The 27846-nt window shown below is 41.7% G+C and overlaps 1 protein-coding gene across 1 annotated transcript in view; it reads right to left on the reverse strand.

Annotated features, from left to right (window-relative positions):
* CSMD1 (CUB and Sushi multiple domains 1) overlaps window positions 1-27846 on the reverse strand; it is a 2070704-nt gene that overhangs the window by 1037619 nt on the left and 1005239 nt on the right. The window contains exon 5 of the mRNA XM_070781602.1: window positions 3991-4198. Within this exon, the coding sequence (XP_070637703.1) occupies window positions 3991-4198 (208 nt within the window). The remainder of the gene's footprint in view (window positions 1-3990; window positions 4199-27846) is intronic.

Genomic DNA, 27846 nt, shown 5'->3' on the forward strand with positions numbered 1-27846 from the left:
AACACATTCATGAGTTTTTGTTTTTCTTCCTTCTCTACCCCTAGACACACTCACCCCGTCTTGAAACAGGGTAGATAATTATGCCCAGATATGAGTGCATATTTTAAAGATATCAAACACTCTCTTGCTGGTCTTTTGTCAAGACTTTGTGATGTTCCAAATTCTTTTAACCACCATGTCTTAATTTAGAAACCTTAGTAGCTTAACGCTGAAATAAAATCAATCTTTTACTTTCCTCTTGATATTTCCAGAATTAGGAGTTAGATTGGATCACTTTAGAAAGTAAGAAGGAATGGTTAGCCTCACTGCTAACCAGGTTTCTGACTTCAGGAAAAATCGTAATTACTGGACCACACTGCAAAGACAACTAGGACAGACGGCTGTCCCTTTAAAGAAGGTATTGAAGGTATAAGAGGCTGACCTGTCTAAACTTAGAATCTAACCAGTTCAAAATGAATCAAGCCTCATCTGATGGAAGCAGAGTGGCTTAGGCTAAAGCGAATGCCGCCCCCCCTCTCTGCCCTCCCCCCTCCCCCCCAACACACCAAGATTAACATATGGACAATTTTGGAACTTTACATCATCCACCACTTTTAGACTGCCTCTGCTGTAGCCATGGCAACCCTTACATAAAACATAGCTGAGTTGGTAACTTCACTCCAAATGAATTGAAAATAAGGCTAATCCTATTATTCTTCTCAACAATTTTCCAAGTAGCTTCTTCTCAGAGTGCCCTTGCTTGTATAGTCTGTCTTTTAAAAATAGATTATTGGAAAATTATATGTGTATGTGCACTCTTTCTACACCCATAGCCATTAGCATGGTCCTGCTGTCATTGACGTGTAACCTTGCACCCGAGATGAAGTACACCCACCTACATGGCTACTTAGTATTTTTCTTGCAGTTAGGGGATGGGTAAATCTTTTAAATATACCAATTTAGAGTCTGACACATGGCAGAGGCTGTCACTCGAAAATTACAGTTAAATAATAGTCTTTTGAAGATAAGTTCTATTATGCGTTTGTATAAATCTGGAAAGGTAACCCAGTGGCTCTGCTTTGTATTGTAAATGTGCCCACGTATGTTTCCGTAGCGATTTCGGAAAACCATGTTTTCCTTTCCTGCCTCCACTGAAGACCATTCTCTTGTAAAGTGGTCCTATGGTCATGTCAAGATATTCCTCTTTGTAATTGTGATAAACACTCAATGTCACCCCAAGAAGCTCTGCTGCCCCTGACTCTACTGACGCACTTGTGTGCTCAGAGGCTTCTCCAGTAGCCCATCTCCCTTAAGGTGGTAGTCTGCTCAAGGCTTTAGGATCCAAACCCCAGTGTCAGTCCTGAAACAGAGGAAAGGGAACTTCCCCAACAGGCCATTAGGCTCAAACCTGGACTGTTCCACTTGGGGGACAGTCTTAGAGTGAAAAGAAGATGTGGTTTGGGTTCAGAGGCCTTCAGACACAGCCTCGCCCCTCACCTGCTCCCTCAGCTTTGCCATCTCCCATCCTTTGTGCCTCTAGGACTCTTCATCAGAAACGGGCAAGGATGTCAACAATGAGTGCACAGGGCTTTGTGCATGCCTACAGGACGGTGCAAGTCATCTCGAGAAGGTAACTGTCAACACAGCCCCATACATGTCTGATGAGGACTATCAGAAGAGAGGAACCACAGTGAACCAACAGGAAACCCCGTTTATTAGACCGGAAGGCACACAGGGCACAAGTCCCACCCAGGGTTTTTCAACAACTGCTCGGGTCCTACCCACTGCTGCTAGATTGCTGTTGAATATGGTGTCCTGGCAAACGCCAAGAGAAAGAGTTCAGAGAGCTGGAAACCATTTCAGTCTGAAGCCAAGCACCAGGAAGACATGGGGCGATTCCTCCAACATTCCCTACATGATAAGGACTGTACCCTGTTGTTTTCAGGCACCCGCGTGGCCGCAGCCCCACCTGGCATTTCCGACAGATCACAATGTTAGCACATTCAAGAGCCCATCCACACACACTTTTCTGAGTCTGATATTGAAGGAAGAGGGGACCCGAGTCGGGGAAAGGACTGGTGGAGATAAAACAGAGAGGAGGAAAGGATGCGAGAGAAACCAGCAGGGATGAGAAAAGAAGAAACGGACAAAACCACATCAAGTGAGATCAGTCAGTCCTGCGGTCTGCCTACTGCAGACAAAAGAGACCAAGGGGTCTGCCTGCTCAGGGTGCTCACACTGTGTGGAGGGCCATGAGGACTTCTGCAGGACTCTGCACCACTGTGCTCCGTGTCTCTGCTCAGCATCCCTGTTTCTCTTTCAGACTTGGACATGGACACTCACACTGTAGAGCTTCCTTTCTTGCATAAACAAAGTTTGTTTGGCAAAAGCCAACCTTGACCACGGATGCCATTAATACAACCGTCATCCAATATGCCTCACTTTTGCCTCTCCCCGCTCCCAACCTGACATCACATGCAGGAAATGCCTGAGATCTCTGGAATCTCTCACAAATAAGGCCTTAACGAGGAATGGCTGAATTTCTAAGAATGTGTCACCATATATTTTTGCATTGCAATGGTTTTCTGAATAAAACAAGGTGATTTTAGATCCAGGAGAGTGTTGCATCACTGAACCTCTTACACTGATGGACAGAGAAAGGCACTCAGTAGATGTTGAATGAATTAATTTAAAACAGTACAGCTCATTTAGTACAGCTTCTTTTTATATAAGCAGTTAAATGATTTGTTCAAGGTCACAGTGATGATTTGTGACAGAACTTGGAGCAGAATCCAGGACACCCAACTTTCAGTTTGGTATCAGGTTCCATGAGCTCTGACGGTACAAGAAGCTACACAGATAATAACATAATCAATCTTTGAGTCTTAAAACTTAAATTGTATAACATCAAATAAGCGAAAGGGTAACCCTGCTCAATCTAAAAGTATTGCTCAGATGAATGAAGCGGAAAACAAATATCACAGAGGCAGTGGTTATTTTTCTCTTAATTGAAGTAACATTTAACATAAGGACAATAAAATTAATGAAAGGAAATAACCGTCTATAAATACAAATTCTCTGCGTTGAATGTTGAGTCTTGGAAAATAAAGTAAAATTCAGTGTTGATAATTGGTGTAAAAACAGGTGGTCTAACTTATGACATTTGTCAGGTTTGATATTTTTATCCTTCAGTCTCTGTACTGAAATGCAAACTTAAACCCATAGAGATGTTCAAAATCACTCATTTCATCCCCTCCACCAATGCATCAAGAGCCAATATTTCCTCCATTCCAACTTATTTTGAACTTACAGTGGAGTTTCCTTGTTGTTGAAGACCTGAAATAGGTAGCAGTTGCAGTTCTTAAAATGCTAAGAAATTAAAACATTAAACAAGACCAAAAAAATCCAGTTCAACTCATATCAATTGACTTAATTTTATGTATATTTTACATCTTTAAACATCTATTCTTCAGTTGTATTATGAACACAGCAAAGTCTGCTCATGCAAGAAACACCATAAACCAGAGGCTATTATAGTGGATTTGATTGGGTTTTCTCCTGTCACCACCAGCACTCACGCCAGGGAACTGATCAGATAACCAGCATTATGTATGCATCAGATGAGCATTTATGGTTCTCTTGTGACCTGCACAGGTTAGTCACATGGTCTCCACAGAGGAAAAGATGTACATAATCACATATTTACAGCACAGGCGACAAATGACTGGTATCACGACATTTTAAAATCACCACCATCTAAAAATATCTGTTGACACTGAATCAACTCCAGACCAAATCCAAAACTAGCTCAGCTCACTTAGCTGCCTCTCCTGTGTAGCTTCATAGGAGCCCAAACTGAGGCAAATTCCAGTGTCCAGGACCAGACAGCTTCTCTAGCTCCAAAACCAGCAAGAAACATCCCAGAAGCTCTGACAAATCATTCACCCTATAGGTTACATTGTAGCAGCCAGAAGAGCAGGGCAAGAAAGATGTCTCTTGTCCAGCACTCACCATATGGACGGTGCTTCTGTCCCGCTGATCTCTAAGAAGTCGTATCCTTCTTCGAGCTGGAAATCAGTGAAGACCAGTGCGATGGTGTCCCCGGGCTCTGCGAGGATGGTCCACGTGCAGTCGGCATTGTTCTCATACTCGGAAGGGAAGTGGGGGCTGGAGATGCTGCTGCTCGTTCCCCGCAAGGTTCCTCCGCAGGCCCCCTCGGCTGCAAGGGGCAGAAGAGAGAAAGCACATTTAAAAGTGGCTTCAGACACAAGTACCTCCATCAAGCACCACTCTTCATGGGTGGCAAATATTTTCTGAATCCAAAATCATGACACACAATCGGAAAGAGGGTTTCTTTCTTCTGATTTGTTAGTTTAGTTCTATGGAAAGATGTAACAGTATACCAATTATATTGCCTTGTGAACTGAACTACCACTAAAAAAAGAAGTGAAATTATGTCTTTTCTAAGATCTGTGATGTGCAGTTATTATACACCTGACGTTCACAGGTGGCTCAACCTTATTCTCAAAGGAAGACAGAAACAAGTTGGCAACATTTTGAGTCTTAAAAGTACCTAGCCATCTTTGCTTCATTTTCTGTGAGCTGGCTGTGAAAACACAGTGATCTTAAAAGAAGTATCCACCCTAATCTTTACATCAGGTAGAGTTTGGAATGTGCACTTGGCTTTGAATTTCAGAGAAGTCCTTGAATAAGATGAAAACAGAGAGGCGCCAATATCATAAAATGATCCTGAGTAGGAAACAGCTACATGAAAACTTAAAATGGATAATCAAGGAAAAGTGACAAGGAAAGGATCAGTAAGGTAAAATATAAAACACTGAGGGTACAAATTAGCATTGGAATAAATACTCTTCTGAAAAGAAATGGATCTTGTAAATTTTTCCACATAGTAAAAAAATAGATGTTATTCAATTTATATAATCATCGAATACAAAATGTTATGTATATAGTAAACTGTATATATAGGGCAGCCAAATATTTGTAAGACAACATTTTTTTGAAGACGCTGTAACTACTGTTCCTTCTGCTCTTTCTTCCTGTTTTTTCTCTCATTTCTCCCTTCCACTCTCCCTCCCTTCTTTCCTATCACATAATCCTAGCAAAGAGTACACCCTTGGCTGTCTGTGTCTGCAGACTCTATATCCATTTTGTTGTTGTTCAGTCACTCAGTCATGTCTGACTTTTTGTGACCCCATGGACTGTAGCATGTCAGGCTTCCCCGTCCTTCACCATCTCCCAGAGTTTGCTCAAATTCATGTCTATTGAGTTGATAATGCCATCCAACCATTTCATCCTCTGTAGCCCCCTTCTCCTCCTGCCCTCAAACTTTCTCAGCATCCTGCTCATTCCTAATGAGTTTGCTCTTGCATCCATAAATTCTACCAACAGCAGATGGAAAACATACAAAAAATATTCCTAGAAAGTTCCAAACAGTAAAACTTAAGTTTGCTGCATGCTGACAACTATTTACATAGCATTTTCATTGTATTAGGTATTACAAATATTCTACAAATAATTTAAATTATATGAGAAGATGTGTGTGGAGTTTACATACATATATTACTATGCCATTTTTTATAAGGGGCTTGAGTAACCAAGAAAAGTTCCAGACTTCCAGAAAAGGATCTTCTTCTGCTTTATGGACTATGCCAAAGCCTTTGACTGTGTGGCTCACAATAAACTGTGGAAAAAGAGACAGGAATATCAGACCACCTGACCTGCCTCTTGAGAAACCTATAGGCAGGTCAGGAAGCAACAGTTAGAACTGGACATGGAACAACAGACTGGTTCCAAATAGGAAAAGGAGTATGTCAAGGCTGTATATTGTCACCCTGCTTATTTAACTTATATGCAGAGTACCTCATGAGAAACTTTGGGCTGGAAGAAGCACAAGCTGGAATCAAGGCTGCCAGGAGAAATATCAATAACCTCAGATATGCAGATGACATCACCCTTATGGCAGAAAGTGAAGAAGAATTAAAGAGCCTCTTGATGAAAGTGAAAGAGGAGAATGAAAAAGTTGGCTTAAAGCTCAACATTCAGAAAACTAAGATCATGGCATCCGGTCCCATCACTTCATGGCAAATAGGTGGGGAAACAGTGGAAACAGTGGCTGACTTTGTTTTTGGGGGGCTCCAAAATCACTGCAGATGGTGATTGCAGCCATGAAATTAAAAGACGCTTACTCCTTGGAAGGAAAGTTATGACCAACCTAGATAGCATATTAAAAAGCAGAGACATTACTTTGCCAACAAAAGTCCATCTAGTCAAAGATATGGTTTTTCCAGTAGTCATGTATGGATGTGAGAGTTGGACTATAAAGAAAGCTGAGCACCAAAGAATTGATGCTTTTTAACTTTGGCATTGGAGAAGACTCTTGAGAGTCCCTTGGACTGCAAGGAGATCCAACCAGTCCATTCTAAAGGAAATCAGTCCTGAACATTCATTGGAAGGACTGATGTTGAAGCTGAAACTCCAATACTTTGGCCACCTGATGCGAAGAGCTGACTCATTTGAAAAGACCCTGATGCTGAGAAAGATTGAAGATGTGAGGAGAAGGGAACAATAGAGGATGAGATGGCTGGATGGCATCACCGACTCAATGGACATGAGTTTGAGTGAACTCCATGCGTTGGTGATGGACGGGGAGGCCTGGTGTGCTACAGTCCATGGGATCCCAGAGCTGGATGCAACTGAGCAACTGAACTGAACTGAGTATCCAAAGATTTTGTGGCCTGCTGGGGACCCTGGAGTCCATATGTGACAATTGTTTTGTCCCAGCCCCAGGGACTCGGCACTAATCGTCCTGTCCGATACCCCACATCCAGGGCCTCCATGTCTGTCCCTTGGCCCCTTCCTGGGTTCAACATCCTGCCCTCTCTCATCCACCTTGTCTTGCTCCCTGTCTCCTCAGCCTGCTGTGCCCCATTTCTCAGCCCTTTGCTCAGGACAAAGCATTGGGCGACAAGTTTTATGAGCCTGGCTGTGCTCAGGGATTCGCCTGGGCCTCATAGGTAGTCTGGAACTCAGCAAAGTCCCCTCTCTTCCTTCTTCATGCACAGGAATCAACATTTCCTGTACTTGAATCAGTTACACGGACCCTCCACTCAGCCATCTTCAGTAGGAGGAATGGGACTATAATAATATACCTATGGGCTTAAGATAACATCCAACTTTATCATTTCAAAGAGTAAAAGCAGGAAAGTAAGCTAATTTAGTTATAGTACTATGAGGTATTTTCAAATATAAAGTTTTAAAAAATATAATATTTTATTAAAAACTGCAGCAAGCTTGTAAGAAGAAAGTTTCATTGTGGTAGCAACACAGAAGGGGTTCAGTTGAGTGTTTGTTTAGCTCTGTTTGTTTTCAGCAAATAGCTGAGCCACAAGTCCAGAAATGTTCTTTTTATCAGCAGAGCAGCAGGGAAATTTCAAGAAGAAATAAAGTCAAGGCAGGCAGACAAAGCAAAATAATCAAAGTAAAACATTAAGAAATGGGGATTATGGACAAGCTTCTTGGAAACTGAAGAGTTATTTCAAGCTCCATAAACATTTAATGTAAACTTAGAAATCACATACACCCGTGGCGGATTCATGTTGATATATGGCAAAACCAATACAATATTGTAAAATAATTAGCCTCTAGTTAAAATAAATAAATTTAAATTAAAAAAGTAAACTATTAAAAAATAACTATTAAAATAAACTAGATAATTCTGGCCAATATTTGTATATTATAGTTTTATATCAATATAATGTAAGTTTCTTTTTTTTATCCCTGGATTTTAATAGTAGAACAAATGTACCAAAAAATTTACCTTAATATTAATTCTGCTAAATACAGAGAATTTTTTTTTTTTTTTTTGTCTAGAAGCTGAAAAATTGGGGGAGGTTATCTACTTAAGTAAGTGTTATTTACAATTACATCATATCCCCACACACACTTTTTTTTTTTTTAATACATTATGCAGAAAGAAAATGAAGTTAGGTTTGAAACTGCCAGGTAAATACTTGACTATAAAAATTAGCACCCAAAATGTTTCCTAATAAGATGCTGAATATCAATATTGAGTCCCTTCACTCCATATAGTAAAACCTATGCTCCTGGGACAGCCACATGAAGGGGTCAGAGGGCACAAGTGGAAAAATGGAGTCAAGGAGTCTAATCCTGCAGCAACTATCAGAGCAATTATTTCTTTAAATCCATTTCCTATATTGAGTTTTCACAAAATCTTGCATTTGGAAAAAAAAAAAAAAATCCACAGCTTAAAAGAGTTTGAATGCCATCAAGTTAATCCAAGAAGAAGATAAGGTTTTTAATAAAAGATGTGTTTGAATGTACTGATTTCTGTAAGTGGGGAAGATAATTCTAACTGTAAGCAGAAATCAGAGTGCACTATGTCCCCTAAGGAATTTCACAACTTTTAAAAAGTTTCAACCCAAACTGTAAAAGTATTATAAGCTTTGCTTGGGTATCAGTGTTGTTAGGAATTTAACTTTATGGCATGATTCAAAATACAGAATAAAACATTATTTAGAGACATACTTTGCCATATTTATCATAAAGAAAAATTGAAACCAACTAAATGTTTAACAACAGATAAATCGTTAAATAAATTACAATGCAACCAAACCATGTGGTGGTTACCAAGCATCTGTCACACTGCTTCAGCAAACCCCTGACTCACAATATTAAATTTATAAAATGCAGAGTATACCCTGCATAATTGTTGGGAGCCGGCGTGAGGACCTCCACCCATGGCAAAGGTCATGAGGAAGGAGGCTCGACATACGCAAAGGCGGGATTGAGCCTCAGGAGTCCCCCTGGAAATCCTCGAGCATCTACCCCCATAACCAGAGCCTGCCTACTTTACTACTTTGTGCTTTCACCTACATCTCTGACCTTATGGGGGGCTGTCCCCCACCACCTTTTTTGGAGAAGGAGTTAACTTAGAGCTCCAGTTAATAAAAACTCCTGGGCGTGACAAGAGTGTTTTAACCTACAAACTCCTCTGATGGTTCTCTAGCCTGCCTGACAGGCTTGTCCGGCCACATGTGATTGCTTACAGCCTCCCAACCACGAGAGGCACGAGATGCTCTAAACCTTCTAAAAACAGGTTCCTTAGAAAAGTTAGAAAACCATTAGTATAAGTATAGTGGGCTGATTAGAAATTGTATTGGTGAAGGGTTTTTCATTTGTTGAGCCAATGTTTGTTGCTAAGTCTCCACATTCCCTGCCCTTACACACATTAATGGATACATAGAAGAAATAAGTATTAACCTTTGATATTAATCACGTTAGACCTTAGGCTAAGTAAATTCTTTCCTTAATTAAAACCCACTACACCCTCACCCTATAGGAATGTAACTTTATCTGGTACCTTCGGAAGGTGGAGTCTTTTTTAAGAATAATCACCCCTGGAGAAATAAGTGTCCGGTTGACTGACCGCTGTCACAAGGAGAGGGTCATAAATTGTCAGCAGGCCCCCTGGCCAGAAGATGATGTAACACCCCTAAGACCTCTGTATACATTTGTATGAAGCACCTGACTTTGATAAAAGTCAGGACTGCTGACCCCGTGTGACTTTTGCATAACATCTCAGTGTATAAAAGTAGACCATGGAAAATAAAGAATTGGGATCAGTTTCTCGAAATACTGGTCTCCCCATGTCGCTCTCTCTCTCAAACTCTGGCTGAGTCTCCATCTGGAGTGTGGAACCCACCAAGCTTACTAATTTTGCCTGGGCTTCTAAGATCCGACCGGGGAGGCCTCAGTGTCTCCTCTCCTTCGGGAGAACGGAAGGATGCCTGCGGCCTACGTAAGTGGTACAAACTTCTTGTCTTGAAGTTTTATGGGTCTCCCACGTAAACCAAGCTACTCAGCCTCTTTTCTCCACTGAATTTTCCTACTGAGCTATCCTCATTCTATTACTCTTTACATCTCTAATTAATATCTAATTGAAGCTATTGTATCCTGATCCTCGCAGACGCCGTCCTCACTTCGAACTCCCTGGATCAGCCAGGGCTGGACCTCGGCACATAATTTCTTCTCAATTTTAAAAATTGTATAGAAAAATATTCAGCAAAGAAGAAAGATGTGCACACACATTTAAAACGTTCATTTGCTAATACTAGGCAATGTTTTCTAACATGCCTTCCTTAAGGCTGTATAGGATACTGGTACCAGTGCAAGCTTTCAAGTTGGCTGCCTGGATTGGAATCTGAGTTTTTGCCCCTTTATATAACAAGTTCTCTTCTCTGGGCCTCAGTGTGGCTATTTATAAATAAAGATAGTAAGGATGTCACACAATCAAAGGCATGTTTCTTCCAGTAGTATGGATGTGAGAGTTGGGCCATAAAGAAGGTTGATTGCTGAATAACTGATACTTTTGAACTGTGGTGTTGGAGAAGATTCTTGAGAGTCCCTTGGACTGCAAGGAGATCAGAGAAGTAAATCCTAAAGGAGATCAGTCCTGAATATTCATTGGAAGGACCAATGCTGAAGCTGAAGCTCCAATACTTTGGCCACCTGATGCAAAGAGTCAATTCACTAGAAAGAGTCTGATGCTGGGAAACATTGAGGGCAGAAGGGAAAAGAAGCAACAGAGGATGAGGTGGTTGGATGGCAAAATTGACTCAGTGGACAAGAGTTTGAAAAAACTATAGGAGACAGTGAAGGACAGGGAAGCCTGGTGTGCTGCAGTCCATGGGGTTGCAAAGAGTTGGACATGACTTCATGACTGAACAACAACAACAATTTGTAGAGTGGTTGTGAAGGTTAAATAGATCAATAACTGTAAAGTGCTCAAAATATTGCAGGCAAATACTAATGATCCATAAAAATGGCTATTTGTATTTTCTCCAACTTAGCATGCAGTCATTGCTTAAAAAAAAAAAAAAAAGTTCTCAGTCATGTCCAATTCTTTGTGACCTCATGGACTGTAGCCCACCGGGCTCCTCCATCTGTGGAATTTTCTAGGCAAGAGTACTGGAGTGGGTTGCCATTTCCTTTTCCAGGGGATCTTCCTGACCCGGGGAAGTCATCACTTAATGACAGGTTATTTACTTCTTTTGATCATTTTTACCACTGCTTTGAGTAAGACTGTTCTCCAAGATCTACACACCGCTTTCACCAGGAGTTTAGCAGCTGCCACAAGGGAACAAGAGGGTCACAGAGTCCAGTGGTCGGAAGGCAGCCCCCTTCCCGAGGATTCCACTCCTCTGGAGGGCTGGAATGAATGGGTCCCAGATCTAATGCTACTGTTTCTGCAGCCTCATCACCTGTGTTATACGTGAGACCATTGGTGGACCGTTCCCTTCCATCCTTCATCCTTGGGTACTGAAGACACTGTGAGAAGTACTGGTTTGAGGTCACCCCACCTCCCCTCAAAGATTAACACAGCTCATGTGAATGGTTCCTTCCTCTCGCCCAAGCTCCTATCAGCAAAATTTCCCACATCTCAACCACTTCTGGGGTACAACCCCCACTTCTTTACACTCATGGAAACCAGACGTCTTTTCAGGATGCTGCATCATGAAATCCTCCCTAAGGTCTGAGTTTTGTACCCACGTCCTGAATGCCACTCTCCTGGACTACATGCTCACAGACATGCACTTCATTGCGGACCACTTTTGTTCTTTCCTCCCTGAAGTGCTCCAGTTGGGAGTCTTTCATCCTCAGAATCTAGCACCTTCTTCCTTGGAGTCATCGACACAATCCCTGGGGCAGCTTCACCAGTCCTTGCAGATTTTTACTTCTGGTTCACTTTCAGTGTCTCCAACGCTACATCTGACTTGCTTCTCACTGAGTTCAGTATCAAGCTAGACCATCTTCTGAACACTGGCCTCTTGGTTCCCTTGTCCCTCTTCCAGCAACCCAGTTCCAAGGCAGGCCTTCATCCCCACCTTCATCTTCCACCTCCTCAAAAGCAATACATGATCATTTTCCAGCAGCAAAGTGGGCTACCCCATTTTCAGACCTCCACTCTCTACATTTCCAGGTCATGTCCTCAAATACCTTCAGTCCAATCACTCTTGGACCCCGATGAGCCAACACTCCCCAATCTTTCCACTTTCTCACTTCCTTCCCTCATGCCCTCTTGTCTCCATGTCTCCCCTTGCCATCCTCAGGTTTTGCAGCCTTCATTTCAATCACTCCGCTGTGTTTGTCATCACTCTGCTGTCGGCACCTTAGATTCAAATTGGACCAAATCCATATGGACTCCCACGGTAAATGTGGCTGCAGAAAAAACCCAGATAGACATGCAGTGATGAGTCAACCACATCCAACCCGGTTTTTAATGATGACATCCCTGCTCTGTTCCCCACATCCATTCTCCACTGGGAGGAACAGTCCTCTGTTGGGAGGAAGGGCCATTTTGTACCCTCTTCCTCCTCCTGCCAGCATCTCCTGCTGCATCCTTAATGTGATTTTGTTTCCTATTTCCCTAAGAAAATAGAAGCGATTGAAAGAGAAATTTTATGACCTATTGACACCATGTATGATCACCTATTTGCATTTCTGCCCACAAAATGTCCTCCCTGGAGGACAGGTAAATGCTCAGCCTACAGTTTACACCTATACCTGTGCTGTTGCTCTGATCTAAGCCAAATCCCTCAACAAATGATCATTTACTCTTTTGATTGGAGAGCTGCTCTCAGCATACATAGCTTAGTCACTAAGCCATGTCCAACTCTTTGCAGCCCCATGGACTGTAGCCTGCCAGGTTCCTCTGTACATGGGATTCACCAGGGAAGAATGCTGTAGAGGGTTGCCATTTCCTTCTCCAGGGGATTTTCCTGACCGAGGGATCAGACCCATATCTCCTGTTCTCCTGCACTGCAGGTGGATTCTTTACCACTAGCACCACCTGGGAAGCCCCATAAAAACATGTTATAATACATCCCATTCAAAAAAAGTTATCTTTTTTTTTAGGTAACTCTTTTGTTTAAGTAACTCTTTTAAAAGATACATACTCCTTGGAAGGAAAGTTATGACTAACCTAAAGAGCATATTAAAAAGCAGAGACATTACTTTGCCAACAAAGGTCCATCTAGCCAAGGCTATGGTTTTTCCAGTGGTCATGTATGGATGTGAGAGTTGTACTAGAAAGAAAGCTGAGCCCTGAAGAACTGATGGTTTTGAACTGTGGTGTTGGAGAAGACTCTTGAGAGTCCCTTGGACTGCAAGGAGGTCCAACCAGTCCATCCTAAAGGAGATCAGTCCCGGGTGTTCATTGGAAGGACTGGTATTGAAGCTCAAACTCCAATACTTTGGCCACCTGATGCGAAGAGCTGACTCATTAGAAAAGACCCTGATGCTGGGAAAGATTGAGGGCAGGAGGAGAAGGGGATGACAGAGGATGAGATGGCTGAATGGGATCAGCAACTTGATGGACATGAGTTTGGATAAACTCTGGGAGTTGGTGATGGATAGGGAGGCCTGGCGTGCTATGGTCCATGAGGTTGCAAAGAGTCGGACACGACTGAGTGACTGAACTGAACTTTTGTTTCCACATCTATTTCCAGACTCCATATCTACCTTTAGCTTTATTTATAAAAATCCCTTTCTCAGAAACACACCTTAAAAATGTCTATAATTGCAATCTTTAGTTTTTTCCCATCCTCAACTGAATCCACCTGAGTCAGGATTCTGTCCTCATTGGTCCACAAGAACCGCTGGTCTCATGTCAGCCACACCAACAAATCCAAGGGTCAGTTCTCAGTTCTCATCTCATAAAAACTCTCAACAACATCCCACAGATATCCATGTCATCTTCCGTGAAGTACTTTTTTGTCAATAGACTTGTAAAATTCTTATATCTTGAAATAATTGCAAATTCACAAGAAGTTGCATCATAGTACAGACTGATCCTGTGTACCCTCCCTCCACTTTCCACCAATGATTACATCTTACATAGGTACAGATAGCATCAAAAAATGATACTTTTACAATGTGTACATATGATTTTGCTCACTAGTTCCTTATATACCACAGCCATGGCTGCCTCTAACCTTAAGGGCATGCTTTCTCGGTCCCCCCATTATTTTGATTTCATCTCTCAATCCTTAGAGAAGGCAATGGCAACCTGTTGGGGCCCAGAGTGAGGTACTCCGCCCGTGACAAAGGTCATGAGGAAGGAGGCTCGACATACGTATGCAAAGGCGGGATCGAGCCTCAGGAGTCCCCCTGGAACTCCTCGAGCATCTACCCCCATAACCAGAGCCTGCCTACTTTACTACTTTGTGCTCACCTACACCTCTGACTTTACGGGGGGCTGTCCCCCACCACCTCTTTTGGAGAAGGAGTTAACTTAGAGCTCCAGTTTATAATAATTCCTGGGCGTGATAAGAGTGTTTTAACCTACAAACTCCTCTGAAGGTTCTCTGGCCTGCCTGACAGGCTTGTCCGGCCACATGTGATTGCTCACAGCCTCCCAACCGTGAGAGGCACAAGATGCTTTAAACCTTCTAAAAACAGGTTCCTTAGAAAAGTTAGAAAACTATTAGTATAAGTATAATGGGCTAATTAGAAATTGTGTTGGTGAAGGGTTTTTCATTTGTTGAGCCAATGTTTGTTGCTAAGTCTCCATATCCCCTGCCCTTACACACACTAATGAATATATAGAATTAACCTTTGATATTAATCACGTTAGACCTTAGGCTAAGTAAATTCTTTCCTTAACTAAAACCCACTACACCCTCACCCTGTAGGAATGTAACTTTATTTGGGTGGCGTCTGTTTTGAGAATAATCAGCCCTGGAGAAATAAGTGTCCTGATTGACTGACCACTGTCACAAGGAGAGGGTCATAAATTGTCAGCAGGCCCCCCTGGCCAGAAGATGATGTAACACCCCTAAGACCTCTGTATACATTTGTATGAAGCACCTGACTTTGATAAAAGTCAGGACTGCTGACCCCGCATGACTTTTGCATAACATCTCAGTGTATAAAAGTAGACCATGGAAAATAAAGAATTGGGATCAGTTTCTCAAAATACTGGTCTCCCCATGTCGCTCTCTCTCTCACTCTGGCTGAGTCTCCATCTGGAGCGCGGAACCCACCATGCTTACTAATTATGCCTGGGCTTCTAAGATCCAACCGGGGAGGCCTCAGTGTCTCCTCTCCTTCGGGAGAACGGAAGGATGCCTGCGGCCTACGTAAGTGGTGCAAACTTCTTGTCTTGAAGTTTTATTGGTCCCCCGCGTAAACCAAGCCACTCAGCCTCTTTTCTCCACTGAATTTTCCTACTGAGCTATCCTCATCCTATTACTCTTTCTATCTTTGATAAAATATTTAAATAAATAAATAGGTCGCCGACGCCGTCCCCGCTTCGAATACCCTGGATCAGCCGGGGCAGGACCCCGGCAGCAACCCACTCCAGTACTCTTGCCTGGAAAATCCCATGGATGGAGGACCTGGAAGGCTGCAGTCCATGGGGTCGCTGAGAGTCGGACATGACTGAGAGACTTCACTTTCACTTTTCACTCTCATGCATTGGAGAAGGAAATGGCAACCCACTCCAGTGTTCTTGCCTGGAGAATCCCAGGGACGGGGCATCCTGGTGGGCTGCCGTCTATGGGGTTGCACAGGGTCGGACACGACTGAAGTAACTCACCAGCAGTCTCATGTAGTCTCAGTTCTATGGATTTAAATAGTGTACATATGTTGACAGTTCTCTAGCTTGAAGGTTGATTTCAGATCTTTCTTGAATTTCACTTTTATGTATCCAACTGCCAACTTGGCATATCCAAATGGATGTCTAAATAGCAGTCCAGATCTACTAGTTTCCAGATAATACTCTTTTTTTTAAATTTAATTTTATTGTTTAATTTTACAATATTGTATTGGTTTTACTCAGATAATATTCTTAAACTTTATTTTTCCAAGTCAAATTCCACAGCCTTCTCTATTTCAATAAGTGGGAAGCCCATTCTTCCAGTGGCTTAGAAAAAACTGGCATTGTACATGACTCTCCTGTTTCTCTCATGTTCTGCAACCACTGTGTCATAAAATTCTACTGGCAACTTCTTTAATCTGTATTCTTTTGCTTGATTTTTTTCTTCTTCTAACATCTTTATTCATAATTGATGAAAACTGGAAGCAACCAAAATGTCCTTCAATAGCTTGAAAGTGAAAGTGTGAGTTGCTCAGTCATGTCTGACTCTTTGCGACCCCAAGGACTTTGCCTACCAGGTTCCTCTTTCCATGGGATTCTCCAGACAAGAATACTGAAGTGGGTTGCCATTTCTGTTGCATATATAATGGGATATTATTCAGAAATAGACTGAAGAAGGAAATGGTAACCCATGCCAGTATTCTTGCCTGTATAAATCTCATGGACAGAAGAGCCTGGTTGGCTGAACTAAGATGGAGTCGCAAAGAGTTGGACATGACTCAGTGACTAAATAACAAAAACCATTCAGAAATATAAGGAAATGAACTGCCAAGTTATGAAGAGACGCAATAGCCTTAAATGCATACTGTGAAGGGAGAGGCACCTACATGTTGTATAGCTTCAACCATATGACATTCTGAAAAGGTACAACTATAGACAGTAAAAAGATCAGGGTTACCAAGGGGTTAGGGTGGAGAGAGAAATGAACAGCTGGAGCCCAAAGGATTGTAAAGGCAGCGGGCCCATTCTACACAACACTGCAATGGTGGGTAAATGGAATTACGCATTTGTCAAAATACACTGATATTATTTCATCAGTTGTAATGAAAGTACCATATTATTGTAAGATATTAATAAAAGGAAAGACTTTGCAGGGGGACAGAAGAACTCATATACAGGAATGCTATTTCCTGCTCGAGTTTTCTATAATCTTAAAATTGCTCTAAAAAATGATGTCTATAAGCTTTTTTTTTTTTTTTTTAATGTAATGCTAAATAATCAGAATGAGCGGATAAAAAATGCCCTGAGCCAGAGGCAGGAGGGAATCTGGTAACCACGAAGTCCTCAGAGAAGTCTCCTTGGAAAGCTGACCTTTCTAATCTGTATTCTGAATCCAAATGCATCTTGCAACCTCCACTGCTGCTTGTGTTGTGAAAGTGATGAGTCATTCAGTCAAGTCTGACTCTTTGCAACCCCATGGACTGTAGCCCTCCAGGCTCTTCTGTCCATGGAATTCTCCAGGCAAGAATACTGGAGTGGGTAGCCATTCCGTTCTCCAGGGGATCTTCCTGACCCAAAGATCAAACCCACATCTCCTGCATTGGCACGAGGGAAGCCCCACTGCTCCTACTACCTCTCAAAATTGCATCATCTCTCTCCTTGAAGACTGGAGTGGTTTCCAAACAGGTTTCCCCATTCCACCCTTCCCACCACACATTCTTGGCTCAAAAGAGCAGCAGAGTGAGTCTCTTAAATTCAAAATGCAATGACACTGCTTCTCTCATCAAAACCATCTGATGTCTTCCCATACGGCTCTGTATAATGGCCCACAGGGCCCCAGAATCCCTCATCATCCATCCCCTCTGATCTTTTCTCCCACAACCATGCCACTGTCCACTCCACTCCAGCCATACTGGCTTCTGCATTGCTCTTCACTCACCCTGTGGTTGCTCAGGATCAAAGTCCTGGCTGTTTCCTTGATCTCGACCATGCTCTCAACATTCTCATGTCTTTTAATCTCTCACCTCCACAACATATTGCTGTGTTGGCCAAAGATAGTGGTTTCCCAGGACAGGGGACCTCCAGTGCTAACACCAGGACGATCTTAGGCAAACCAAGCAGTAGTCACCACAGCTCAATCAGAGGGCACTGTCTCAGTGAATGCGTCTGTCAACACTTAAGTAAACAATTATTACAATTGGGTATGTGACATATTGATTTGTTTTTACTCATTTTTGTTTTAATTTATGTGGTCGACCTCTACCCATGAGGGCTTCCCTTGTGGCTCAGCTGGTAAAGATCTACCTGCAATGCAGGAGACCTGGGCTCGATCCCTGGGTTGGGAAGATCCCCTGGAGAAGGGAAAGGCTACCCACTCCAGTATTCTGGCCTGGAGAATTCTAGTCCATGGGGTCACAAAGATTTGGACACGACTGAGTGACTTTCACTTCTCCCCACAAAGATATGGCAGTTGGGGCTTTTCTTGTTTTGTTCACTTGGTAGCCCCAGCGAAGAACTTATGTAAGCAGACTACAGCTTATGGGCCGCATGCAGCCTGGTATCTATTATTGTAAATAGACCCCAGGATGCGTGTAGAAACACTCATGCCTGTTTGTTTAGGTAGTCACTGGAGACTTCTGCTCTAAAATTACTGACTACAGTAGCTGAAACACAGACCATATGGCTTGAAATACATGAAACATTTACTTTATGGCCCTTGACAGAAAGAGTCTACTGACCTGACTGTTAAATATATCTGACATCTTGTCTGTCCTGCATAAATGTTTCTTAAATGAACAAACACAAATAGACAGCAGGCATAGTCTACTGGAAATAAAAAAAATAAAAAAAATAAAAAAAACCAACTTTGGGGCATCATTTTCATGCTATTAAATCCTCAGCAAATTAAAAGGAAATGCGAACATCAAATCCAAGAGTAATTGTAGTAAAAATATGTGTGGCATGGAAATTTGCTCAGCAAGTTTGCAAAGCATAAATAACATCCCAAGAATTCTTTCCTTAGGAAATAATTAAACAGAAGAAACAAAGGCAATGCTATATATACAGAGACACTAATTATAGCATTATGTGTAGAAGCAAATACTGGAAACACTCATTATGCTCAATTATGGGGAAAGAGAGAACTATTAATTTGTATAATATTGAGGATATTGAGAAGAAAATGCTGTCAATTAAAACTGAAATGTTCATCACTTAATACCAATCTTAAAAATAAAACCAAAATGTACTGTGTTCTACGATTTTAGCCTCTGAGAGTTTCAGAGGATGAACTGCTTTCCTTTGGTTTCCACCTTTGTTCCATTCTAGCTTGTCAGCAATAATGATTTCAATAATAATGGCCATTATTGATAGTGAGTACTTCCAGCATCTCATTTACTCTTTACTAGTCCCATGAGATTTAAAGCATTAATTGTATTAATCTAGATACACACGTACACACACATATATGCACATATTCCACACTGAATCACTTTGTTGTACACCTGAAACTAACAGAACATTGTGAATCAACACTATTAAACTTAAAAAAAAAAAAAAAAGGAACATGAATCCAATTCAACAGATTCACAGGCAGAGGCTTTGCACACAGCTTGTCCAGGATGTCTTAGCTAGTAAGAAAACAGGGTCCTTGCTAGTAAACACTTCCATCACTGCCCATCACAAGGAATGGCATTTCCTTGGGAAGTATTAATTTGGTCACTAGACAGCTTCAGTCCTACAACCTAAGATGGTATTTACATGAGAAAAAGTCTTGGAAAAATACTGCAACTTGGGCCTCAAAATAACTGGTATACAGGCACTTACGATTATGCTTTAAAATGTTAGATTGCATTCAGAGAGATAATATTACAAAAAAGTGCTTATCAGAAAGCCCTGTAGCCTTGTGAAATGCAAAGCATGCACACCAGATTTACTATAATACCACTGACATATATTTTCAACATTTAAAAACAATTGGTGAGACTTAGGGTTGTTTATTACCTGGTATATATAGATAAGTGCTGAAAACTAAACTCCCCAAAGCTGTCCACACTTAATACAGAGCTGTGTTTCTTAAATGAAGACTATCCCATTCAACCTTATTTTGCAATGCTTGGTCCTGACATGATTAATCATTTAAGATTCATTTTTACAATATTACCTCTGTAACATAACTGATAAAAACACAGCTGTGTTTTAAATATCACAGAGTTTGACACCCATGAAAAAGCATGACTCCTCTCCCTCCCTGCCTCGCTCCGGCTGTATCTTCTCCCAGAGTTTCTCTTCCCCATCAGTGGCACAATGTCTGCAATTAAAAACCTTGAGTGACATTTCATAAGGCACTGGCAAGTGACATGTTGTCGTTTCCAGTCACATTATGTAAGGCTTATCAATTAAAGAAATTTGCAGCTTTAGGCAACTTTACATGAAACATGGCATCCATTATTTAGCATGTTTTATTAAGGGTATTGCTAAGACTTCTCCTGGCACTCTATTTCATGGCATCTCTGCTTGTTATCATTAATTGTTCCAAGGAAATACAACTGTCCTGAAACGGATAAAATCCGTCAACTCTCTAAAACAAGCAAAACAGCTGCCACATCCTGTACTCTTTCAAACTATCACGCAACAGTGACAATGGGTTTTGACACTTTTCAGTGAATATTTATCTTAAATGCATGTGTTGAGACAGAGAGACAAGGTGACAGCCTCAGTGAGTAAATAGCTATAGACTCTGCTAATAATTCGTTTACAGCTACTTTTCAGTGGTTTGCAGGTCATGCTTCTCAACAGAGTGAAATAGAAAAAGCAAACACACCTGTCCTTAACTGCCCCAAGCAGGAGGCGCTGTGTGAGACCTGCCTTTGCACCCACCGTCTCTGCAGCTCTGGACAGCATGCCTCACATCACACAGGCTTAGGTTCCTTACCTGCAAGTTCTGAGGATTAATATTAAACTTGAACACTTCCGGACAGGATAAGATCAACTAATGCACGCCAAGTTCCTAACACAAACCTGCCACAGAGGTGTGTGATCTAAATAAAATGCTGAGCCATGCCTACACTTCCCTGTGGCTTTTCTTGAAATAATTCTTAGTGGGCGAAAAAAGACTCTGCTGGCTGAAAATGGAAAATAAGGAGGGAAGGATGATCAACCAGCCAAGGGTCAGGTGGTTCATTTCCTGCCTCAAGTGTCTAAGTCCACTTCACCTGGAGCCAGAGAACCCCTGGCTGCAGGTACTGGGATCCCCGTGCCCAGCAGCATCCTCTAGGCCTCACCTTTCTGCCCCTAAACAAGGGTTCCTGGGAGGACAAGTTGGGGGTAGGGGGGATTTAGGGCTGCAGTGGAGAGAGGGGAGAGAGGATCAACCGAATGCAAAGAGAGCCTTTTCCAAAAGGAGGACTATCTGGCTGGGAGCAGACCCCTGCTCACCCACCTCCTTTTCTCCAAGACTGACCAACTCTATAAAGAAACAGCTGTAGCCAATCACATCTAGCCTTCAGAGTAAAATATGAGAAAGGTCCTCCAGCCAAGCATCCCTCTGTGGGCGTGAGGCTCCCGTGAGCTGCGCTGATACATCGAGTTCATCTGAGAGCCCCAAGGCTGTGGCTGGTGTCACCCCACCGAGCTCACAGAAAGCCGCCACAGCCGCAGCGTCCACCACAACACGGGGACGGGCGGTCACGTCTCCCTGCTGCCGTTGGCCTGCCTTTGTGCTTCTCCTCTGAGGCTCGTAATCCCCGAGGGGGGCCTGCAGGCCTGCCAGACACCTCCACCCGCACCGCACAAGGAGCAGGCGGAGAAGTGGGAGGGTGCGGGGCCGAGCAACGTCCCTCCCCTGAGGAGAAAACCGGGTGGCACACGGCTTTCCCCGGAGCAGGGACCACGTTCTCCTCTCCCCTTCCCAGGCTCCTCGGGGATCGGGGAATAATTTGTCAGGAGGAAAATATCTGTTTGCTCAATCCCATTTCAAAAATTTGTGCTCCAATGAAAGCATAGGTCTCTTCTTTAAAGAAACCTATTTTTATTCTTTCTTTTAAATTGATTCTTTCTTTTAAATTGAAAGGGAACAGGCCGAGCATTGTAGGGACTGATAGAATAAGATCCCAGGTCACAGTTCAGCCTCTCCCACTTACCGCTATGTGACCTCATGCCTCTGTGCCCGAAACTCTTTGCATGAAAAACAAGACCAAGGAGGACACCTAACTTGCAGGGATATGAAAGAAAGTGAAAATGTTAGTAGCTCAGTCATGTCTGACTGTTTGTGATCCCATGGACTGTACCCTCCAGGCTTCTCTGTCCGTGGGATTCTCCAGGCAAGAATACTGGAGAGGGTTGCCATTCCCTTCTCCAGGGGATCATCCTGACCCAGGGATCGAACCCAGTTCTCCTGCATTGCCAGCAGATTCTTTACCATATGAGAAACCAGGGAAGCCGGGGTCATGGTGAACATTAAATACAAAGATATTTGTAAAGTATTTGAATGATACCTGATATTTGATTACTGATATACATTTAATTATCACATCTTTTTCTTAAAAGTCTACATTTTGAATGACCAAGCAGAAATGTCTTATCATTTGATAATTGATACTAACCTATGTATTCCTCTGGGGCTTCCCAGGTGGCACTAGTGGTAAAGAGCCCACCTGTCAATGCAGGAGATGGAGGAGACATGGGTTCCATCCCTGGGTTGAGAAGATCCCTTGGAGGAGAGCATGGCAACCACTCAAGTATTCTTGCTTGGAGAATCCCATGGATATAGAAGCCTAGTGGCTTACAGTCCATGGGGTCACAGAAAGTCAGACATGACTGAAGCGACTTGTCTTCTTTTTTTTTAATTAATTTTTTATTGAAGGATAATTGCTTTATAGAACTTTGCTGTTTTATGTCAAACCTTATTAAAAATACTTTGAACCTGATTTATTAGACCCTTAAGAAAAATGAATCTAGATATAATCTCCATCTGACTATTATTACATCTATATTTTTGATACCATCATGCTATTTATATACTCGTATATATCTCCATGCATGCTGGATATGTGATTTTTGTCACATTATTGCAATCCACATAGTTACATGTGAACACAATGGCCTGTTCTGACATAGACTCACCCTTCAGTAGGTGCTCACTCCTTTTCTGAATCTCTATTCATTTTTTCTTCTTAAATGAGCCTGGTAGTCTCTCTTTTTTATTCTAAAGAACTCCAATAAAGCATAAAAAAACATTTGCTTAGGAGCCAGTAGCATTAAGATAATTTGGAGAAGGCAATGGCACCCCACTCCAGTACTCTTGCCTGGAAAATCCCATGGATGGAGGAGCCTGGTAGGCTGCAGTCCATGGGGTTGCTAAGAGTCAGACACGACTGAGCGACCTCACTTTCACTTTTCAGTTTCATGCATTGGAGAAGGAAATGGCAACCCACTCCAGTATTCTTGCCTGGAGAATCCCAGGGACAGGGGAGCCTGGTGGGCTGCCGTCTATGGGGTCGCACAGAGTTGGACATGACTGAAGCGACTTAGCAGCAGCAGCAGCATCATATAATTTATATGAATTTACTTTCAATTTTTTTTTCTTGTGATTTGTCTCCAATCACTGAAATCTGAAATCTGAATTTGCTTTCAAGATTGGAAGGGGGAGAAGATCGAGATGGTAATTGCAACAGCTAATACATATAGAATTTCACTGTGTTGATGTCTCTTTAAGGATTTTATATGGAGTATTTCATTTCACCTTTCCAACAGACCTAGGAAATAGAAACTATTATACAGGGAGGAAAACTGAGGACAGAGAGAAAATAACACCACACAGCCCATAAACTTCATCCTATATCACCTACGTTCCATTTACCTTCTTTACAGTTTAAAGACTTTGCAGGCTGTTTTGCATACGCCATTTCATCTTCATACTAATGCTGAGAATATCATTCCAAAATCTTTGCTTGTCTATTGACATTACTGTGTAGAGACTGGGTATGTGGTCTCTGGAGCTGGGCTGTTGTGTGAATATCTTACTGTAGTATATGTAGTAGTTTACAGATGGGAAAGACATGTGGTACAGGAATCCAATGTACTTACAGTAACATAGATTGTAACAACTATCTTTCAGAACTGAACCTATTAATAGTTTGTTTTCTCCCTAGAGTTCTCTTAATTGTATTCTTTATATATCTTGAGCCACACATGCATGAAACTGTTTTCAATTCTCTGCTTACTCCACTAGCTAATCAGTCTCTCCTTCAAAGTTTTCCATAATCTTCGTTCATTAGATCCCAGTGCCATTTCTTCCCAAAATAAGACAGCATCTGAAATGAGGTTCTTTTTGAGAAACCTGTTTGGATTAATGCAGAACTAGGCTCACCCTTATCTTCTGCCTTAAAAGTAATTGTGAAAATAGACTTCTCCTGTCTGCTGCTATTCAGCTCAAGTCTGTCTCAGTAACTGCGAAGAAGCTAAAAGGAAGAATTCCAATCAGACAATGGCGTGCTGCTGCTGCTGCTGCTAAGTCACTTCAGTCGTGTACGACTCTGTGCGACCCCATAGACAGCAGCCCACCAGGCTCCCCTGTTCATGGGATTCTCCAGGCAAGAACACTGGAGTGGGTTGCCATTTCCTCCTCCAATGCATGAAAGTGAAAAGTCAAAGTGAAGTTGCTCAGTCGTGTCCGACTCTTAGCGACCCCATGGACTGCAGCCTACCAGGCTCCTCCACCCATGGGATTAGACAATGGCGTAGATTCGTATATTTCAGACCCATTTTCTTGTGAGTCCTTGTCATGAAACTTACCGCTGTCTACTGAAACCTACATCATGAGTAAAATGTAGGCAAAGCACCAGGACTCTGCATACATTAGCAACTGCTGTGGAAGGAAAAAAAGAAAACTAAAATTCCTCTGCTTGCTGTGTCCAAGCCCTCTGAAACAGGAGATACTAGCATACATAGCTAACGAGAACCTGAAATGTGGTTCTATCAACCTTGAGAAATGTCGTAACTGAATTACATGCCAGGTTTTGAAGACTAGTATGGAAAAAATGTGCAAACTACTTCATTAATATTTTATATTGATTACATATTGAAATGATCATAATTGGGCTATGTTGGGTTAAAAAAGTACATTTTTAAAATTAAACACAGCAGATTTTTTTTTTTTTTTTTTTTACTTTATCAATGTAGTTATTAGGAAATTTTGATTACATAGTTGGCTCTCACTTTTGGATCACGTTATATTTCTAGCAAACCACGCTGACCTAAATACTAAAGAAAGAAAGTGTTAGTCACTTAGTTGTGTCTGACTCTTTGTGATTCCATGGACCAGGCCCATCTGTTTGTGGAATTCTCCAGGCAAGAATACTGGAGTGGATTGGTATTTCCTTCTCCAGAGGATCTTCCCAACCCATGGATTGAACCTGGGTCTCCCACATTTCAGGCAGATTCTTTACCATCTGAGCCACCAGTGGAGCCTCTAAATGCTGAGGACCTGGAGTTTTTCTTGGGTAGGCATGTCAAGTTGAACAGTCGCGAGCCCCTGCCTGAGATGAGAATATGCATTATTGAATGTATGTAGTTTTTCTTTTTTTTTTTTTTCTTTTCAAACCCTTTTGTTTCTCGTCTAAATATACATAACTGCACAAACAGAAAAAGGACATCTTTGTAAAGACTAGAAGAGACAATTGGGACAACAGCCAATAATGAGGGGAGATTAGAAAAGATTAGGTTAGATTAGATTTAGTTTAAGATTAGATTAGATTTAGGTGCAAACTCAAGGATAAATGAAGAAGATGGAGAAGGAGAAGGTCCAAGTCCTCATCCTTGAAAGAAGTCAGCTTGATGCTGCTCTCCTGTTGAAGGGGATAGGCTTTAAGTAGATCTGGCTGGCCTCCCACTTCATCATGCATTCACTTTACTAAATACATGGTTATATCCTTTTTCTCCAAAGAGCACTATGTGACTCTAGAAAAGGTACACACATTTAAGTGCCATTGTTCAGGTAAATGCTGCCACTTGGAGCTATAATGTAAATTTTTCAACACTAGCAAATGCTCACTGCAGAGATTCGGTGGTACTGTTGTAGCACTATTAAGAAGACTCCTCAAGCAATTTCTGGAACAAAATAACCAGAATGTTGGGGAAGCAGAAATTACATTAATTTTATTTTTGAAAATTATCTAAGTCCACATTGCTGAAATTAATCTCTTCCAGATATGCCACATCTAAACATTTATAAGAATCAGATCATTGATTTTTTTTTAAGATACAGTTATCCAACATCAATGACAAACTGTGTTGTATCTTTCAGATTTGTTTCATAAAATAATTATGTCAAACTTAATTCCCATTGAAATGTTATGACCCCAAGCATCTAGAAAAGCAAAATTTAAGCATTAATTTAATAATCTATGATACAGAAGAGATTGATCATTTAAAAAGCACTGTGATAGAGTTGGGATTTAATAAATTGATGACAAGATAGGAAAAGATTATGAGCTGAAAGTTATATCAACTTTAACTTTCTGAGGTTTACAAGTTGTGAAATTAGTAAAGACCCTCCAATTAAGAAGGAAATGCTTGGGAGATGTGAGGAAAATGGAAACTGGCATAATTGCTGTTACATTTACTATTTCATTTTCTTGTTTATAATAACTCCTCATCAGATGCCTAGCACATTTCTATTTATCAACTAGATGTTGGGATGGGGGGTTAAATACAGCATTAAGGGCAAGTGGCTATGGATAAGGGTAACTTTTAAGGCACAGAGAAAGCCAAGATACAGTCACAGTTTTTATGACTATAAATGATCTCCTGACAGGTTAAAAACTCATTGAGGAAATACTCTCAAGATATAGATTAAAATATAAAATACCAATGAAACAAATGCTAAAGACAAAGGACTTGTGTTTTCTTACAGCAATTAAAAAATGGGTTGTAATGTTTCAGTAATTTTTTTTTTTTTAAAAACTGACTAAAATTTGGACTCAAGTGTGAACTTGACAACTAAGTAAGGTTTATGGCTCTAAGGGAGATGAAAGGGAAAACTTTGTAACAGGAAAAAGTGAATGTTTGGATTTCTAGTGGTGAACTGGTAAGGGACTCTTTGGGAAGAAACCTTGCTCGGTAGCATTTGCTGGTTTCCTGTGTCACCCTGGGGGGATGGCAAGCGGGGTGAGAGGAACACAGGTCTTGGGAGATGCACACAACTGGCCTTGGGGGAGTCAACCCAAGCAAAGCATCGTGTGATGAAGAAAAAAGCATAACATCCATGTCTCTGACACTAAAAAGCAAATTCCAGGAGACAGTGAAGGACAGGGAAGTCTGGCGTGCTGCAGTCCAAGGGGTTGCAAAGAATCAGACATGACTGAATGACTGAACAAATGGAATTCTAAGAGATGAAAGTGGACAAGTCAGTTAAGACAAGGGAAGGTGGCATCGGGGCAGCTCTTTGAAGAGGTTGAACTAAGTGCAACCTCTTACTGAATCACTGAGGTGGTCTGACTGAAAGAGGAATGGGTGATGATGAAGTGTGTATGTGTGTGTGTGTGTGTGTGTGTGTGTGTGTGTGTGTGTGTTGGGGGTGGGAAGTGGAATTAAGGAGGAGAATGTAGGGTGGAGGTAGACATTCTAGACATGGAGTCATTTAACCAACGTGAAGGAGGTCTGGGTGAGAAGGAAAGACAATGCCTGGAAAGGGAAAGTTGGAGAGGGAATGGTGATGCATGAAAGTTTAATGGAGGAAGAGTGGTGAGCAGGGGAGAACAGTGATTCTAATGTTTCACAGAGTTAATGGGAATTTCAGAGGCACAAGGGGAGACAGAAGGAAGAAAGTGTACATTTAGGAGACCCACATGGCAGTGTCCTCAAATGGGGTCACCGAGTCGAGGGAAATCAATGAAAAGACGAGGGTGGAGATTCTGGATTTTAAGGGCATCATCCTTTTGACAACAAAAGATAGAAAATAATAGCAGTATGGGAAAAAAGACGTGAGAGATAACAGACCCGAGGAACATGCAAAGAAATGAGCATTTCAGGAAGAACGATGGATGAGGTATAAGATGCCCATGATAGGAATTTCTCTAGGGCACAGTGGTGGTTTGAACATGGTGTATCTGAATCCCAACCACTCTGAGATGGAATATCTTGAACAAGTTATTTTCCCATCTAACGCTTAGGTGCCTTATTTGTAAGATGATTCTTTAATAAAATACCTACCATGAAGCTTAAACAGGAAA

Source organism: Bos indicus, chromosome 27 (assembly GCF_029378745.1).
Source record: "Bos indicus isolate NIAB-ARS_2022 breed Sahiwal x Tharparkar chromosome 27, NIAB-ARS_B.indTharparkar_mat_pri_1.0, whole genome shotgun sequence".
In the NCBI taxonomy this organism is placed as follows: Eukaryota; Metazoa; Chordata; class Mammalia; order Artiodactyla; family Bovidae; genus Bos; species Bos indicus.